The sequence below is a fragment of the Chiloscyllium plagiosum genome, chromosome 20, assembly GCF_004010195.1.
Source record: "Chiloscyllium plagiosum isolate BGI_BamShark_2017 chromosome 20, ASM401019v2, whole genome shotgun sequence".
NCBI classification, from domain to species: Eukaryota; Metazoa; Chordata; class Chondrichthyes; order Orectolobiformes; family Hemiscylliidae; genus Chiloscyllium; species Chiloscyllium plagiosum.
The window spans coordinates 48160181-48180109 of record NC_057729.1 but is presented as its reverse complement, the minus strand read 5'-3'; the positions used below and the strand labels follow the sequence as shown (position 1 = coordinate 48180109).

At 42.5% G+C, this 19929-nt stretch overlaps 1 protein-coding gene across 1 annotated transcript; it reads left to right on the top strand.

Annotated features, from left to right (window-relative positions):
* Positions 1-315: 315 nt before the first annotated feature.
* On the top strand, positions 316-16909 carry LOC122559920 (1-phosphatidylinositol 4,5-bisphosphate phosphodiesterase gamma-1-like). Its single transcript, XM_043710028.1, has 2 exons — positions 316-1329; positions 16836-16909. Exons 1-2 carry the CDS (start codon positions 1101-1103, stop codon positions 16838-16840), a joined length of 234 nt encoding a protein of 77 aa, XP_043565963.1. The 5' UTR covers positions 316-1100; the 3' UTR covers positions 16841-16909.
* The last annotated feature ends 3020 nt before the right edge of the window (positions 16910-19929 follow it).

Sequence of the window (19929 nt, the reverse complement as noted above, 5' to 3'; positions counted from 1 at the left end):
ATGCTGCAAGACCTGCTGAGTTTCTCCAGCAAACTTGTCCTTTGTTTTGTATTTCCAGCAACCGCAGTTCTTATTCATCTCTGCTGTTCGCATCATTTTTTTCAAACAAAAATGTTTCCACCCCCTTAGACCGGTCTTGGACTTGCCTGAGGGATACTGTGGTGACTTTGTTTGAAGATGCATCACATCAAGCATATGGAGTTCTCCAATTGCAGCGTTACTTGGTACATCACACTATCTGAGAAATAATGGAGGGGTCTGGGAGGAGAGAGAGAGAGAGAGAGAGAGAAAATCCCCCCCCCCCCTCCCCCCGTGTTACCGTTTTGAGACCTGGAAAACTAGCGCTGCAGACAGTAGGATCTGAAGTGCGGCAGTGGTTTTGTTTTGGAGGTGGGGTTATGGCTCAGGGAAGCTGGGGGAAGGGTGAGTCGTATAGCATTTCGCCAGCTGGATGCTGTGTGTGTGTGTTCACAGACTGCCAGGATGCGAGTGGCAGAGCAGTAAAAAAAAAGCTCTAAGGAACCTCGGGGAAAGAGGAATTAATTGTGAGTGTCGTGTGTATTTACATTTGGAGATATTCAGGATTCCCCCCCCCCCCCCACCCCGCTTGGGTTCTGTGAAATCCTTACAAGAAGCCTTACTTCCGGACCGTCGACAAAAAAAAAATCTCGATATCTACAGAAATACACAAGAGTGTTGCAGAGAAATCTTTGAGATCGATAACTGCAGCGGAAGAAGCGAAACACAGCAAGGAAGGAGGTGGAAAAGGCACGGAAGGTTTAAAGGGCACACTCTCTCCATGACGGCAGGGAAGTTTCTAACGAGCCCTAGAGGGTTTTTGTGAATGTTTCTCAGCCCCACAGTGAATCGCGTGGAGCAGGACAATAGAAGCGTCTGATATTCTCTCTCTCTCTCAGTAACTGACCCTAAAATTGCATTGCAGCTGCAGGGCTCCTCTCTCTTTTGGTTTAACAAAGGGGTTTTGATTTTGCTTTTTGCCTATCCTTTTCCATTTGGGTTCATCTTTATATTCTCTCTTGCAATTTATTGGGATTTCTCTCTCTCGCACACGCACACACACACACACACGCAGCGCGAACATGGCTGTTGCTGCAGGAGGGCTATTCCACAACGGGTTGCTGAATCCCCAGCACGGGGTGCCGAGTGAACCCCAGATCGCCGAACTCTGCCGCAGTTTGGAGGTGGGCACTGTCATGACCGTCTTCTACTCCAAGAAGTCCCAGCGGCCCGAGAGAAGGACGCTGCAGGTAAAGTTGGAGACCCGTCAGATCATCTGGAACCGGGGAGCCGAGAAAGTGGAAGGAGAAAGTAAGTAGCGACCTTTATTGGCTGTTCCAAGTCGGGGGGAGGATTAAGATTTGGGGGACAAAAGTTTTACGCATTATTTTTAATGGGACTCAAAAAGTCTGTCTTCCCTCCTCCTCCAATATTTAGGAGGGTAATGCCTGTTCAGAAAAGTTTGGGGAACAGCCTTAAGTTTGTTGAGATTATTGTTTTTCCCAGACATAGGGTGTTTTTTTTTAATGCTGCAGTGTTCATTCTCTTGACGAGAGACCCATCTGCAGGTCTGGGAGGTGTCCCGTCCGTCCTGGCCCCGTTACAAGGCTTTACTGAAACAGAAGCCAATTAGTGCGGGTGGAAATAAAACCACTCTAGTGCTGGAGAAACTCAACAGGTCTGGCAGCATCTGTGGCGAGAGAGAGAAAAACAGAGTTCATGTTCCTTGGAATTGGTTCTGTCTCTCTCTCTCTACAGAGGCTGTCAGACCTGATGACTTTCTCCAGCACTTGGTTTTATTGCTATTTTCATGCTTCTGTATTTTTAATTGGGGTTATAGATAATCCGAGTAGGTAGCTTCTGCACACATTGACTCCCATTGTGAGACTTCAACGTGTTCCAAGTCTCACAACCCCAGCACAGTGCTCTTGCTGTGAGTTGCAGAAACCTGGTTGCATTCACTTGAATCTACAGGGTTAAAAGGCAATCTAGTTGAGGTGTTTAGAATGATAACCCAAATAAAGTAGGTGCATTGATGCCATTTCCTCTGGGAGAATCCAGAGCAAAACTGGTTGGTTAGCTCAGTTGGCAGGATGACTGGTTTGTGATGTAGAGTGATTCAATTCCCTCATTGGCTGAGGTTACCGTGAACAACACTCCTCCTTGACCATTCCACTCAGCCGAGAAATGGTGACCTTCAGGCTAAACCACTACCAATACATCCCACCTCCACCATATCTTTCTTTTTTCTCTCCCACCCCATTCCCCCTCCCTCCGTCCCCCACTTTTCCTCCCCCCCGCCATATACATTCTCACGCACTTTCACTCTTACTCACTAAAGAGAGCAGCCCTTTGGTCTGGTAGGCCTACAGTGCAGATGACACCAAAATTAGAGGTATAGTGGACAGTGACGAAGATTTAGATTTAGATTACATTAATGTGGAAACAGGCCCTTCGGCCCAACAAGTCCACACCGACCCGCCGAAGCGCAACCCACCCATACCCCTACATTTACCCCTTACCTAACACTACGGGCAATTTAGCATGGCCAATTCACCTGACCTGCACATCTTTGGACTGTGGGACGAAACCGGAGCACCCGGAGGAAACCCACGCAGACACAGGGAGAATGTGCAAACTCCACACAGTCGGTCACCTGAGGCAGGAATTGAACCCAGGTCTCTGGCGCTGTGAGGCAGCAGTGCTAACCACCGTGCCGCCCACAAAGGTTACCTTAGAGTACAATGGGATCTTGATCAGATAGGCCACTGGGCTGAGGAGTGGCAGTTGGAGTTTAATTTAGGTAGGTGCAAGGTGTTGCATTTTGGGAAAGCAAATCTTAGCAGTACTTATACACTTCATGGTAAGGTCCTAGGGAGTGTTGCTGAACAAAGAGACCTTGGAGTGCAGGTTCATAGCTCCTTTAAAGTAGAGTCACAGGTAGAGAGGGTAGTGAAGGAGACATTTAGCATGTTTTCCTTTATTGGTCAGAGCCATAGAGATGTACAGCATGGAAACAGACCCTTCGGTCCAACTCATCTGTGCCAACCAGATATCCCAACCCAATCAAGTCCCATCTGCCAGCACCTGGCCCAAATCCCTCCAAACCCTTCCTATTCATATACCCATCCAAATGCCTTTGAAATGTTGCATTTGTACCAGCCTCCACCACTTCGTCTGGCAGCTCATTCCATACACTTACCACCCTCTGCGTGAAAAAGTTGCCCCATCTCTTTTATATCTTTCCTCTCTCACCCTAAACATATCCCTGTAGTTCTGGACTCCCCCAACCCAGGAAAAAGACTTTGTCTATTTATCCTATGCATGCTCCTTATGATTTTATAAACCTCTATAAGGTCACCCCTCAGCCTCTGACGCTCCAGGGAAAACAGTCTTAGCCTGTTCAGCCTCTCCTTATAGCTCAAATCCTCCAACCCTGGCAACATCCTTGTATATCTTTTCTGAATCCTTTCAAGTTTCACAACATCTTTGCGATAGGAAGGAAACCAGAATTGCACGCAATGTTCCAACAATGGCCTCATCAATGTCCAGTACAGCCGCAACACGACCTCCCAACTCCTGTACTCAATACTCTGACCAATAAAGGACAGCATAAAAAACCCCGCCCTCACTATCCTAACTAACTGTAACTACCTTGGATTCCTAACCCGATTGTACGGTGGCATCCAGCCCCTCAAGCTTCTTCCGTGTGCCTGTCACTTTGTACGGCTTTAAACCACAACCTGCTCTCTACCTTCATTGTATTAATTCCAATGGATGAAACCTTGTTTTCTTGTTTGTAGCTTCTATATAGAATTCTCAGTGTGGATTAAATTAATTCCTGATTAGCCCATGGTAAATGATTCCTGCCGAGGAATAGAATTGAAATGTCAGTTCCTTTGAAAAGCTGCATGTTTGCAATGTTAACTTGGGTTTTCCTTTTTATGTGCACTCTCTAACCTGCTATGTGTTTTGATACTTTTCAGTTAATTATTTCCTTTTTTTTGTTGTATATCTGTGTTTTAGTTACAATTGCCCATAACTTGTATACATTTCAAACATATTAAGCTCACCAACAAATGTCCATTGCACAAAACAGCAATATCTTTTTTTAAAAAAATCTGAGACCCGTTTTAGGTATTAGGTCATAAAGAGGGTTATTCTATCAGTATTGAATTGGTTGAGCTCTTCTCATTGGAAGTGAGTGAATTCATAACTATATTGTTAATCCAGAGTCCGAGGGAATTTTCTGGGGACCCAGTTTCAAATCCCACCATGGCAGATGGAATTTCAAATCTGTAAAATTCTGGAATTAAGAGTCTAATGATGACCATGAAACCATTGTTGATTGTGGGTGAAAGCTCTATCTGGTTTGTTAATGGTCTTTTAGGAGAGAAAACTGCCATCCTTAACCAGGTCTGGCCTACATGTGACTCCAGACCTACAGCAATGTGGTTGACTCTTAACTGTCCTCTGGGCAACAAGGGATGGGCAATGAATGCTGGTCTAGCCAGTGATACCCTCATTCCATGAGTTAATAGAAAAAGTTACTAAATCAATTAGATTTTGAGATCAGCTGCCGTGAAAGGTTGCCAGTGGTGTAACAGCACGATTGAGGGGTGGAATCTGGCAGGTTCAATCACATCAGTATCCAGGGAGTCATGGTGGAAAATGTGGATGTGGGAATGTACAATTGAGCTCAGCTGTGAAGATAGCTTCACTCTGGAAATAATGGTTTTTTGGCATTCACTATGCAGACTCAACCAGGAGAATTGTCACTTGATGAGGGTTGTATGTGGATTTGTATAACGTGATAAGTGGGTAGAAACTGGCAAACAGCTGTAAACCCTTGAGGGATGATAAAAGCAGAATGTTGATTGTACACTGTACACTGTCAATGCTCAAAGTTGCTAACGTGGTTTTATGCCTGGGAAAGCAAAGAAGTAAGTTTTAATTCAGTACCACGTGCACTGCCTTGATGAGCTAAGCATGTTCCAATAGCCAGATTTTTTTCGTATTGTGGGCACAGTTGAGCTTCCGACCACATCCAGCTATTACTAACACTGCCTACTTTCACCTTCGTAATATCGTCTGACTCCTCCATTCTCACTTCATGTGCTGCTGAAGCTCTCCTCCATGCCTTTTGAATCAGACTCAATTATTCCGATTCTCAGCCGGCTGGCCTCCCACATTCTAGCTTCTGTAAAATTGAGGTCATCTAAAATGCTGGCCAGTTGTTAACTCTCACCATATCCCATTTACCAGTCAGCCCCATGCTGGCTCACCTACATCAACACCAATTAATTCTCATCAATGTTTTCAAATGCCTCCATGGCCTTCCCTTGCACTCTGAGTAATCTCCAGCTTTACAGCCTTCCATGATATCCAAGCCCATTACATTCTGGCTACTTGAGCATTCCTGCCTTAAACTCTTCACCTTTTTTAGTGGCATGTATTCCGTTGCCAGAGCCTTAAGATCCAAAGTTTCCCTCCTTAAATCTCTCCGTGTCTTTTTTTTCCTTCTTGGTCACCTGCTCTGATTCTTCCTTGAATTAATCATTGTAAAACTTTCATTGACTCTCTCAGGAAGTGCCTTGGGATGTTTTAGTTTGTTCAAATTCACCAATCTTTATGAGCAGAAGTGATGAGATCCACTTTATGCTGGATCTATCCCCATGGATAATCCAAGAAATCAGCAGGTACTAATTGGCATTGGGAAGTGATTCCCTAACTGGGGAAAGATCCAGCATGGATTTTAAATCACTTCCATGATAACATAAGCTTTTTAATGTCAATCTGTAGATGATCTATTATGATCCAAGAACAGTTGGATTTATCAACAAATTATTTTAGCTTTTTGAAAGACAGATTATCATAGTATAAATGAAGTACTGACCTTTAGTATTACGAATGTCGACATCTGAGAGACACGAGGACAATAGAGTTACACATTTCCTTTTGGTAAACAGTATAAAAGTATAATTGGAAAGGCAGCTATCAATGTGGGCCAAATATTAATCATACCTGGAGCTTTTTCTTTAAAGTCTTGTTTTCATTCTGTGACGGAGTGGGGAAAATAAATTGATAATTTGAGGGTGATTTGGTTAACCGGACCAAATGTATGGTTGTTTAAGTTGTGAAGAGAATATAAAGAGATCCCAAAGGGGTCAACAGATAGGTCAAGCAAGTCGGCACAAATTTGTCAAATGTCCCATATTGTAGAAAAATATGAAATTCTCCACCGTTGCAGGGAGCATTAAAAAAAGCAGCATTTCATTTAAATGGGAAGAGAGCGCTGATCTATACAGTAAAGTGAGATCAGGTTGTACAGTAAAGTGAGATCAGGTTGTCTGGATATGTGAATTGCGAAATGTTAGTACACAGGGCAATTATGGCTAGGCATCAAATGCTGGCCTGGCTAATGATGCTCAAATCCCATGAAGTAATTAAAGGAAAGGTATGGCAAATGATTTAGAAGGCAATGGAATGTGTTATGTATCATTCCCCTTGCAATAAACAGTAACTGTAGAGATGTTCTGTTCCAATTGTACAGTAAGGATACAAGTAGAGTGCTGTGTGCAGTTTTGCTTACGTTTTATTTCAGGATAGGCATAATGGCATTAGAAGCAGTTTGTAAAAGATTGACCCAGTTGGGGTTAAGGAATAGACCATAAGACATAGGAGCAGAAGTAGCCATTCAGTGAAATCACGGCTGATGTGGTAATCCTCATCCACTTTCCTGCCTTTTCCCCCAATATCCTTTGATTTCCTTACTTGCTAGAAATCTTTCAGCTTTGAAAATACTTAATGTTATCATCTGAGTAAAGGCTGGACACCTTGGGCCTGTGATCCATTTGAGTTAAGATGCAAGGTGATCTTATATAGTACTCAGTGAACTCAATAGGTTGACACTGAAAAGGTGTTTTGCCTTTGTTGGAGAGGCTACAACTCTGTGACTGGGTGTCTGCCATTTTAAGATGGAGATGAGAATTTTTTTTGAGGATGTTGGTCTTTTGGAAATTTCTTCCATAGACAGCAGTCGAGAAACAGTCCGTGAATATTTTTAAGACTGAGGTATTCCTCAGATGGTGATGACTAGCATGAGGGAACATCAATGTAAAACGAGGGGTGATAGATATAGGACAGATGTCAGAGGTGGTTTCTTTTCTCAGAGTATTGGGGGCGTGGAATGCCCTGCCTGCAACAGTAATAGACTCACCAACTTTAAGGGCATTTAAATGGTCACTGGATAAACATATGGATGATAATGTAATAATGTAGGTGCGATGGGCTTCAGATTAGTTGCAGAGGTTGGCGCAACATCGAGGGCCAAAGGCCTGTACTGCGTTGTAATGCTCTCACAGAGACTCAAAGGGGTAGGCAGCGAGATGGAGTTGAGGCGTAATCTGATCAGCTTCAGTGCTGGCTCGATGGGCTGAATAGCCTATTAATTTGTATATTTGCATGACTAAGGTTCTAATTCAGTGCTGAAGAATCTGAAAGAAGGATTTAGTCAATTTCCCCCCCCACTCAATGAATGCATAGTTACAGGGCAAATTGTAATAACGTTGGCAAATCTCAGAGACTGAGTTTGAACTTGACATTTAACTTTCCAATGTAATCTGCTTTTTAATTAAACCTAGTTTTGTTGAATGATCAATAAGGATGAATCTTTCCCACTAAAAGATTCACTTTTTTTTTAAAACAGTTGAAGCACCTTACTCTGGTTACAATTGGAACAATGATACTTTGCAACTAGTTCTGTCAGGTATTGATATTTGCAGAAAAAGATATGCAGGTGTGATGAAAAGGTGAAGGTTCAACATGACAAACACTCTCATTGATTTCTGGCCCTAAGTTATCCCTCTTACACAGGAAACATTTCCATTTGATTGGAATATGAGTGTGGATTTTTTAGATACTCTCAAAAACAAAAGTCTGAATTTTGTGCCTGAGTTTCCTGAACTGGGCAACTTGCTGTAAGAGATTTTCATAGTTGCTGTATAGAAGGATAAACCAAACTGTTTTCTGGTTGGCTGCCATTTCTGGCACGGTCAATACCAATGACCTCACTGTCTTTATTACTAAGTCTAAGAGCATGATAAAGAATCCATCTCTTGTACATATCCCATGTCGCTTGTATATTCAACTCTACAAACTCCTGTGGTTTCAAAGTCATTATTGGAATCCTTTGCAGACACTGTTAAAAATCAATATTAATGTCCTTTTTGGTTCTGTCTGTTCCCTTTATTGTGAAAACATGTTTTAGGCAGCTCCTCAGATGGAAGTAGCTAAAGACAGACTCCAGATTTGATCGCTGGCTTTGATCAATGTGGTGAAATGTTTAATGGAGCTAGTGTAATTATTCCGGCTTTTCTGAGTGTAAAGAATGGAGGAGGATGAATGAGCCATCTTCCTCCTTGTTACTGTCTCCAGCACCCACTGCACGTGTGTGTCTATACAGTGAGAACAGGATCAGGCTTAGTGGCCGTGTCCCATTAGCTATTGATTACCCAAGTTCGGACTGTAATAATAAAATCATATGGATTTACCAGAGCGCAGAAGCTACCTGTGGGATTGCTAGCTGAAAGCTAGGTCAAAAAAGGAAAACCCTTTGGGCTTCAAGGGAGACTGGATCCAACATTGGCTTAATGTAGGATAAGGTTATGGTTATGTTTGTCTGAAAGTAGATTCCACAAGGCTCCATACTCACCCTCTCACCTTTTGTAATCTGTATTCATGACTTAGACCCCATTGTGGGGAACATGATAAAGGAGTTTACAGGTGGTATAAAAATTGACCATGTGGAAGAAAGCTTTAGCTTCCAGGAAGATTAATACAGTGTGGTCAGTTGGAAGAAGAAGAATTAATTCTGTGCGAGAGTAGAGTTTGTGTATTTCTGAAGGTGCTGTGAGGCAAGGGACTACACAATAAATGGGAGGATCTAAGATGTATGGAGGAATGGGGGGGTTAGGACATAATTAGATGTCAGAACAGGGCAATAAGATTGTTAAAAAGGATGTGACATGCTTTTCTCAATTCACTGAGGCATAGAATGTGACAGACAGGAAGTGTTCGCACTGTATAAGATCCTAGTTTGACTGGAACTTGAATACGCTGGACAGTTCTTTGTATTAAAACAAAGATGTTATTGCCCTGGAGAAGGTGAAGAGGTTAGTAGGATTGGGACTCTCTAGCTATAAGGAATGATTGAATAAGCTGGGGTGTTTCCCTAAGAGTAGAGGGTGGTGGTTGTGGGGGGATAAAGAACAGTTGGGGTATGGTTTTGATTTGAGGAGTATAAAATTATGAAGGGGTTAGACGGATTAGATAGGGAAAATACTTCAATTTGTACAAGAATCAAAAACCAGCTAATTGATTTCACTCGATTTTGGTGGACAAATTTTCATGAAATTGAAGAATCATCCTTTTTCGTCAAAACAGTATTAAGAGTCTGAAACTAAACGTCCAAAAGGGTGGCAGAGGCAGGAACCCCACCCCCACCCCTGACTACTTTTATCAAGTGTTTGGGTAACTACTTGATATATTATGGCAAGAAGTTGGGTACGTCTGCATAGCTCTTCATTGATTCGCTGGTATACAATGGGCTGACTTGCTATCCAGTGTCTGTTTTCTTGGTACCATAGAAGTCATATACATCAGAGAAAAGAATAACACTTTGCATTTGTATAGTACCTTTAACATAAAAATATTCCAAGACACTTCGCAGATATGATCAAGATGCAATTGACACGAGTCACAAGGAGACTTTCAAGGGGTTGCAAGGGAAGAAAATGCCGGTTTTGAGGTCCAGGCTGCCAAAGGCAGATTAAGTTTGGGGTAAGTTCAGTGTGAGAAGGTACAATTGGAGTAAAGCAGACTTCTCAGGGGTATGGGAGCTGCAGATCATTACTGAGGTGGAGAAGGGGAAAGGCCCCGAGGCACATTTAAAATTGATTCATTGATTGTGTTTGGAGGAATTCAATAATGCCAAAACAGGTCAGCAGGGTGGTAGGCAGACATCATGATGAGCTGCAGCTTATCGAGAACACACAATGGGAAGCCAGCCAAGAGTCATAGAGACGTACAGCACGGAAACAGACTCTTTGGTCCAACTCGTCCATGCCAACCGGATATCCTAACGTAATCTAGTCCCATTTGCCAGCACTTGGCCCATATCCTGCTAAACCCTTCCTATTCATATACCTATCCAAATGCCTTTTAAATGTTGTACCAGCTTTCACCACTTTTTTCAAAATTAATTTTATTTGTAATGAAAACAGGCAGGAGAGGGGTGGAAATTTATGTATTTTGTCTGGACAGTTGTAAGTTAATGATATCACTGGCCTTGAAGAAGTTGTGGAGCCGAGCTGTCAGAAAACAGAATTTCTAATCAGTGGAGTTGCTGTTGTGTGTCTGAAGGAATGATTCAGCATCTGCTCAATATATATATTCATCTTGTTTCTGTCAGGCTCGATAACATTCCCAAACCGTTACTTATAATTAAAACACCTGTTTTAGATTAGATATTAAATGAGAATGAAGATGAAAGTGGGGAATTTTCAATGATAATTGTGAATATATTAACAAGGCCTGACACTAGGTGTCTTGTTACATTGTGTTGACCAAGGAAGGGTGTGACTTTGTCCTAGTCCAGGACTTGTACACCCTGAACAATAAGTCAAACAAGATATTAAGGAAAAGGAGGAGGGGCTCTCTGAGCTACTTTCTATTACATTCCCTATTTAATGTTCTGATCTCTTCCATTGTGCATGTGCTGTTAACATTGCTCTGCATTTAGCATTTATTATTTTATGTAGTCTAAAATGTGGGTTTCTCAGGCAAACCTGTGAGGCTGTTTCTCAGGCTATATCCAGTTACCCGAGGAATGTGATCATGAGCCTCTATTTCCAATTCATTCTTGTGCTGTGGGCAAGACTGCCATGTGTTGCTAGTGAAGGTGGTGATGCAACTGAGTAGTTTGATATGCCTCTTCAGAGGGCAGTTAAAAATTAACCATTATGACGTAAACTGAGTAAGGATGGCAGTTCCCCTCTTCGAAGGGTGTTAATGTACCAGCTGGAGGGGTATGTACAGTATCACGATCCAACCATACCAAAACATCATTTAGCATTGGTATTATTGTACTTCTGAATTGACTTTTGTTTTTAATCCCCCTCCCTCTAGTTTTTACTACTTACCACTGTTCCCCATTAGGGTAGTTCTTTCATTGCTACCTACCCGGTGTGAAACTATAGGATAACTAACAACATTGAGCCTGCAAGTTTTGAGAAGATTGTAGCTCAGATTGAGATTCTGGATGAAGGTTTGTTCATTGAGCTGGAAGGTTCATTTTTAGATATTTCGTCACCATACTAGGTAACATCAGTGAGCCTCTGGATGAAGCACTGGTGGTATGGCCCACTTCCTATTTGTGTTTAGGTTTCTTTGGGTTGGTGACATCATTTCCTGTGGTGTTATTTCCTGTTCTTTTTCTCAGGGGGTGGGAATCCACGTCAATGTGGACAAATAGGCAGAAAGCTAGCCATCAGGATACATGAATATCAACTAGCCACAAAAAGACATGACCTGCTCTCATTAGTATCCTTACATATAGATGAGGAAGGACACCACTTCGACTGGGACAACATATCCATTCTAGGGCAAGCCAAAAAGAGACGTGCATGGGAGTTCCTAGAAGCACGGCATTCCAACTGGAACTCTGTCAACAAGCACATTGACTTGGATCCCATTTACCACCCCCTGAGAAAAAGAACAAGAAATGATGTCACCACAGGAATTGGCATCACCAACCCAAGGAAACCTAAACACACAAATAGAAAGCAAGCCATGCCACCAACGCTTCATCCGGAGGCTCACTGATGATGTTACCCAGTATGGTGATGAAACATCTGAAAGCTTAGCGAGCAAACCTACATCCTGAACATTGAGCTGCTTGCAATTTGATTTTGGATTCAACTTTGTCTTCCCTAATGTCCATCCACTTTTTTGATTTGGATGATAATGGATAATGGTTGTGAGAAGTAACTTGTTACATTAAAAGCAATTTGTCATCTTCTAACCAGGTCAGTACTCAGTTGGCCGATATCCTTGCTTTGCCATAATTCCAAAGGTTAATTCCAATCAAGCAGTTCTCTGTGTGCAACAGGATAACAGGGTAGATCATTAAAAAGTGAGACAAGGAGGAATTTCTTCACTCCAAGGGTGGTGAATGTTTGAAATGCTCTACCCTACAGGGCTGCGGAAGTTCAGCTGTTGAAACGGGTTCAAGACAGAAACCAATAGATTTTTGGAGACTAATTACATTTGTGCCATATACAGGTGTCACTTTCCCGTGCTACTGAGGGATACAGAGGTAGCATGGGAATGTGACATTTGAGGCAAGTGGCTGAATGGCATAATCTACTTCCTGTGTTACTAAGGCTTCCCATACGTGTTACTGTTCACTCCCACCAACATGTCTTCCAAACAAAATCCCTTCACTGTGCCATTGTGCAGTGTCCCTCATGCAGAAGATAGATAATATATTTTCTCTGTATCAAGAAGAAGTAGGTTTTATTGTCACGTGTACTAAAGTACAGGAGTACAGCGAAAACTTTATGGTGCTATCTTAGGTACAGGTGTCCAGGTACAAAGTCTTTGGGAGAGAATAAAAAAATAAAGAAGTCAAGTTCAACGTTACATTTCTTGTCAGTATAAATAAGAAATTAAGTTAAAAGTTGCTAATTACAGTCCTCCTTTAGCCATGGGCCTGCGGTCACTCCACCTTATCACCACGAGAGCTCGATTTCAATCTCTCCTGCGCTAGGTTTGATCTCTTGATCCACCGTGCCAAATGCCATCCAGGCTCACCCACTGCATTGCCACATTCACCAGTGTCCTACAGTGGTGCCACTGCAGGCTCCCAGCCCCTTCCACTATATTGCCGTCTGTTCCACCTCAATGCATAGATGATTATTGGAACCAGTTGAGAGTGGCTGTGTACATCCCACTGAATATGGTGCTGTCCACGTTTGGGATATCGCAGTGTAGCAAACTGGCTCCATTTCTTCACTTGGATTCATTGGATTTCAACAAAGTGCACTTCATTTGTTACATTAATATCTTCAGTTGACTAGGGTGACCCATGCCGGTGGTGGTCAGGTCCGCAGGTTCATTTTCTAATTTCTTCCCTGCAATCCTTTGCTGGCACTATACGGCCAATTGAGCAGCTGATGTTCAGCTTTCTTGGGTGCGTTAGAGTCACTGCTGAAACTGCAACTGGCTCGAGCTGCAGAAGGGAACACTAAAGCTGGGCTTGTGCTTGCCCTGACTGTGAGTGTGGTGATCTTCACGTTTCACCAAAGAGAATTGCTCACACTTAAACCTCCTGCCCAATTAGAAACTTCAACCTTCTAGAGCTGGTAGGGAAGGTGCAGCAGCACGTGAGTGTCTACAATTACTGATTAGGGAGATTGGTGTTGGTGTAATATCTGCACTCTGGAGGTGGGGAAGGAAATACCGCTTGAGTTTGTTGTTTTTGTTACAAAAAAAAAATCACTTACCTATAATTTGGCAAATTAAATGTTGATTTTACTGTTTCTGAGCCCATGTAGATGAAGCTTAAAATAGCCAGGTCTGGCCTTCCCTCAGTTGGTACAGTAGTTGTGCGTGGCTCCAAGTGGGTGCAGGGAAAGGGGAACACTAGTCTTATTCTGCCCAGGGCTCTGTGCTCAGTACACTGGACTTAGAACCCTCCACAGGTCAGTAGTCTGCCAATATTCACTGAATAGGTTCACACATGAAGCAAGCCCTGTAAGACAAGGTATCATAGAGCTGCTGGAGGTCATTAGCATGTGTTCCACCTAGCTGCTGCGGCTTTACAACAAGCTGCAATAGACACCTCAAAAAAGGTAATTTTTCAAATGTAATCAAATTTAAGGGATAATTTGCATTTCTACAGGAGAAAGAAATTTTAGTTGTCCCATTGTAGTGTGGTGTTTGCACTGAACACCTGCAGTTTTTGGGGTGAAACATACGGTTTGTCCATAGCCACAAATCCCAAATGGTTTGGTGATTATTTATTTTTCATAAAATAGAAAAGGGTGCACCTTCATCCTGGTGGAAGTGGGTTCTGTATTTTCTCCACTCCGCGCAAAGCAATTTCTGTTTAAGAAGCTTGATACTGAGCCGAAAGTGGCCACAACTCCATCAAAATAGAGATCACTGGCTGGGTAAGAACACATGGGTTGCTGCTGAATGAAGGAGTTGATTGAGTGACTGAATGTACTATTGCGTGTAGTTGATACCATTCCATTCAATACACCCCATCAGCAGTGGGAAACAAATGCAGGTCTTGCCAATAACGCCTACATCCTGTGAAAGAACTAAAAACAAAACCCTATATAAATCCTCAAATTGGGCACATGAAGTTTTTAGTTCAAACACAACTTTTACTATTTGGTCAATACAGAATTATCTTTACTGTTTGTATGCTTTATGAAATATTAATCTTTTCACCATCACAGACACCTTTTTTGACCATCAACTGCTTGACATCCAAGGGGCACCATTGTATTTATGAATTGCATACTTGCCAAAACCATGATTTTCCAGAATAGTCATATTTCATGTACAATCCAGTAAAAATTTCTTCTATTCAGAGGAAGGTGGTGTGGGCGACCTACAACTCCTCCTAGTGCTATTTTTGTTCTGTAGTTAACTGCTGTATATTTACAAATGGTAGTTTAGTGAAACAAGATGGCAGAGTCTGTGTATATAAACTTCGGAGTTAATTTGTAAAAGATAATTGAATATTAAAAGTGAAGTTGTCCAAATAACAATCTTTGAGAAATGAATGCAAAGAGATTTAAAGGGAATGGAGTCAAATGGATAAGCAGCTGGCCGAGGGCTAGAAACCCAAGGACAGACTGATGTTTTCAGATTGACAGAATGTAGATGACCTGAATATAAACACTAGGGAATGTTACCTGAGAAGCCAATCTATAAACGGAGTAAGCTTGGAAAACATAGGCAGCGTGTGAAGTGGATAGGTCCTTAAACTTGAAGTTCAAGTTAGGCATTTTGAGTATATTCGAGGTAGCGATACCAAGAGATAGGGGGACATTGGAGTTGAAAGATCAGCCATGTTGGCATTGACAGGTAGGACAGACTTGAAGGCCTGAATGGCCTAGGCCTGCTCAGGTTTCTTTTTGTTTCTTAATATCAAAAAAAAGTAGTGCATCCTAATTGATCAGATTTACGGTGGCACAGTGGTTAGCACTGCTGCCTCACAGCGCCAGAGACCCGGGTTCAATTCCCACCTCAGGCAACTGACTGTGTGGAGTTTGCACATTCTCCCCGTGTCTGCGTGGGTTTCCTCCCACAGTCCAAAGATGTGCAGGTTAGGTGAATTGGCCATGCTAAATTGCCCGTAGTGTTAGATGAAGGGGTAGATGTCTAGGGGTATGGGTGGGTTGCGCTTCGGCGGGTTGGTTGTTGGGCCGAAGGTCCTGTTTCCACACTGTAAGTAATCTAATCTAATCTAATCTAATCGGATCTACAATAGAGGTACCAAGGGCTGTAGTGCCCTTGTTGGTGTCTAATCTGGAATGTCCATAATTGGCAAATGATGTAATATTTGAATGTTCATGATCTGTTGTTATCATTTAGTTGGAACCTTTGGTTTCAAAGAAGATACAACTATGTTTAGCTTTACGTTGGATTTGTATTTCTTGTATCTGTTAAGATGGGAGAAAGCATAATTTCGGTTTCGTTTTAGATTTCCTTGAAAGCTGTGTTGGGTTGTCCAGAGTTTATTTACTTGCATTTCTCTATTTTTTTAAAAAAGGCTGTGAAGTGAATAGTGCAGTGTTTGAGCAAAGAAGGCGAGGAGGGAGGGGAGAAAATGTTAGATTGTCGCCTAGCAATGGTGGCACAGTGGTTAGCACTGCTGCCTCACAGCGCCAGAGACCCAGGTTCAATTCCCTCCTCAGGCGACTGACTGTGGAGTTTGCACGTTCTCCCCGTGTCTGCGTGGGTTTCCTCCGGGTGCTCCGGTTTCCTCCACAGTCCAAAGATTTACAGGTCAGGTGAATTGGCCATGCTAAATTGCCCGTAGTGTTAGATGAAGGGGTAAATGTAGGGGAATGGGTCTGGGTGGGTTACGCTTTGGCGGGTCGGTATGGACTTATTGGGCCAAAGGGCCTGTTTCCACACTGTAAGTAATCTAATCTAATCTGAACTAAATGTCCTCTGACACCAAGACAGGGGTGGAAATAGTTTCCTGTTAGGAAGAGACACAGAACCATTCAGAAGGTCAATAAGTGTGCAGCTTTATTTGAGAGGTAGATTGTTCTGAGGAAAAGGCTGTTACCATTGGCAATAGAGTGTATCAGTCTCTAGAACAGAAGAAAAATGTCTCAAATGGCTTGGCAGTTAGAAGAAAGGGCCAGACCTCAAACTGTCAGATGGGACATCCTAGACATTTGAATGTGAGAGTTTAAGGACACCCCAGAAGTCTGAATGTGTGGGTTTAAGGAGCATTATGTTAAGGAATCATTGAGTTGTGTTCGCAGTTTGAGTCTCATGAAGAGACATTAACGAAAGCAAATAGCATCACGTAAATGCAGGAATTTGAACAAGAACTTTAAATTGGGAGCCAGGTATACCTTCACTGAGGTATGAGTATCTATAAGGTTGTTATGAGAGTGAAAAGGGAGGAATGTTATTTCTAAAATTTGTAATAAGTCAGTTTCTTGTGTAGTGTAAAATAGTATTTTCCTTCTTTGTGTAATAACGTTTGTCATTAAATATAGATTGAACATATTCACAAAAAGCTGCCAGTGGCTGACCAACACTGTAAACAAATGGTGAAACTAAAACTATGGCCTGACAAGCAACTTACACTCTGGAATTGGATATGTGTAGTATTGTCATCAGCTGGAATCATAACAGTTGGAACTTTGAACATAAAGGCAAGAGATTTGACTTTGGAAATGACTCTGGGTCATAGTTGGCTGGGCGGCACGGTGGCACAGGGTTCAATTCCTGCCTAAGGCAACTGTCTGTGTGGAGTTTGCACATTCTCCTCGTGTCTGCATGGGTTTCCTCCGGGTGCTCCAGTTTCCTCCCACAGTCCAAAAATGTGCAGGTCAGGTGAATTGGCCATGCTAAATTGCCAGTAGTGTTAGGTGAAGGGATAAATGTAGGGGAATGGGTCTGGGTGGGTCACTCTTCGGAGGGTCATTGTGGACTTTTTGGGCCATAGGGCCTGTTTCCACACTGTCAGTAATCTAATCTAATCATGAATTGAGGAATACTAATGGTACAGAAACTTGTCATCTACCAAAAGGAATAACTGTCTGTAACTAAGACAATAGCATTCCTCCTTTTCCTTTCCCTTGTTCCACTTCTGTCTGTCCCAAAGTAGCTAGATCATCCGAGAAACATAAAAAGTTATGGAGGGCATAGATACACTAGAAGAGGAGAGGTTGTTTCCACATGTGGGTGTAACTAGAAATAGGGGGCATAGCCTCAAAATGAGGGGGCAGGCAGGAGGTTGGAAGACTTTGCAGTTTTTTTTTGACTCAAAATAAGAGGGAGCAGATTCAGGACTGAGTTGAGAGTAACCTCTTCACCCAAAGGGTTGTGAATCTGTGGAATTCCCTGCCTGGTGAAGTAGTTGAGGATACCTTGTTGAATTTTTTTGAGGCAAATATTGATAGATTTTTGAACAGTAAAGGAATTAAGGGTTATGGGGGGGTGGGCAATTGGAGCTGACTCCACAACAAGATCAGCCATGACCTTATTGAATGATGGACCAAGCTCAAGGGGCCAGATGGCCTACTCTTGTTTCTATTTCTTATGTTCTTATGTATTGCCACTTTTCTGTCGAAGCCTTTGAGAAGTTTTTGGTCCTTAACTTTTCTTTATGCATTGCACCTTGGTGAGATTTCCTGCAGCCCAAGCACTTGGTCAATTTCCAGACTTATGCTGGTAATATCCATATCCCTTCCTCCTCTAGACCTCATACGAAAAGCAGAGACTAAGGTGAGGAATGAAATATGACTGATCTTTCAAAGACCTTGTATAGGCATGACTGGTTGAATGGCCCATGTCTATTCTAAAGTTTCTAAGTCATGTGTATGTGCAATCTTCTCCGACTGCAATGTATAAAGACCAAAAACCATGGGTTTGGGCCGCAAAATAAATCCCACAAATACTTCCTTGGGCTGTATGAAATCTTGGGATCGTGTTGAAACCAGAACTGAGTTTCACCTTTACATTAGATAAGATTAGATTAGATTCCCTACAGTGTGGAAAAAGGCCCTTCAGCCCAACAAGTCCACACCGACCCTTCAAAGAGCATCCTACCCAGAGCCATTCCCTTACATTTACCCCTGCACCTAACACTATGGGCAATTTAGCATGGCCAATTCACCTAACCTGCACATCTTTGGGCTGTGGGCGGAAACCATGCAGACACTGGGAGAATGTGCAAACTCCACACACAGTTGCCCAAGGGTAGGAATTGAACCAGGGTCCCTGGTGCTGTGAGGCAGCAGTGCCACCGTGCCACCCATATCATCCTTCTAATTTCACAACAGTATCCATCTCTCCTTTATTTCCCTTTTCCTACCATTGAAACCCATGGCCATTTCTCAGCTACTCTTGGGTCTGATCTCTGTTACCTTCCAAGTATCTAATACTATTTTAAGTCCTGCTCAATATTCACCCTTGTCTTGAAGAATCTACTTTTGTTTTAAATCGCCCTGTAAATTCAATTTAGTCATCAGACTTCACCTTTATATTCTCCACAGCCTCTGCTGCTCCCCAAATTGACCCTATGATTGTGGTCTTTACCTTCTCTCATTCACTGCGATGTACCTGTTTGCTCCCTTCCAGAACTCCCAACAGCTCACTCCTCACCTTAGAGTATCGAACATAGAACAGTTGAGCACAGGAATGGGCCCTTTGGCCCACCCTGTTGAGCTGAACAAAGCGTCAAAGTTAACTAATCCCTTCTGCCTTTCCTTGCTCCATCTCCCTCCATTTCTTGCATACTCATGTGTTTATCTAAAAGTCTCTTAAATGCCCCTATTGTATCTGCGTCCACCACTACCCCAGCAGTGTTTTCCAGACTCCAACTACTATCTGTGTTTAAAAAAAACTTGCCCCATACATCACCTAAAACACCTTACTGAAAGCTATCTTTTTACCATCTTAAGGTCAGTTTCCTAGTTCTTCCACAGTGATCGGGAACTTGCATTTCTTTTTATTTAATTCTCTGTAAAATGCCTTTTTCTACATTTGATTTGATTTTGATATTTTTATTGCCACTTGTACCAAGATACAGTGAAAAGTACTTTTTTTGTGTGTGCTAGTCAGACAAATCGTACCTTGAAAACGTACATCAGGGTAATAGAACAGAATGCCGAACATAATGTTGCTGCTACAGAGAAGGATTGACTCTAATATGAGAGCTCCGTTCGTAAGTCTGATAACAGCAGAGAAAAAGCTGTTCTTAAATCTCATGGTATGTGTTTTCAAACGTTTGTATCTTCTGCCTGATGGAAGAGGGTGCAAGAGAGTATAACTGGGGTAGGAGGAATCTTTGATTATATTGACTGCTTTCCAAAGGCAGTAGGAAGTGTAAATTGCCAATGGATGGAAGGCTGGTTCTCATGATAGACTGAGCTGCGTTCACAACTCTCTGTAATTTCTTGTTGTCTTGGGCAGAGCAGTTGCCATATCAAGCTTTGATGCATCCAGGTAGGATTCTTTCTGTGGTGCATCTATAAAGATTAGTAAGAGTTATTGTGATTATGCCAAATTTCCTTAGCCTCCTGAGGACATAGCGGGGTGGTGTGCATTCTTTACTGTAGAATCAATGTGATAGGACCAGGATAG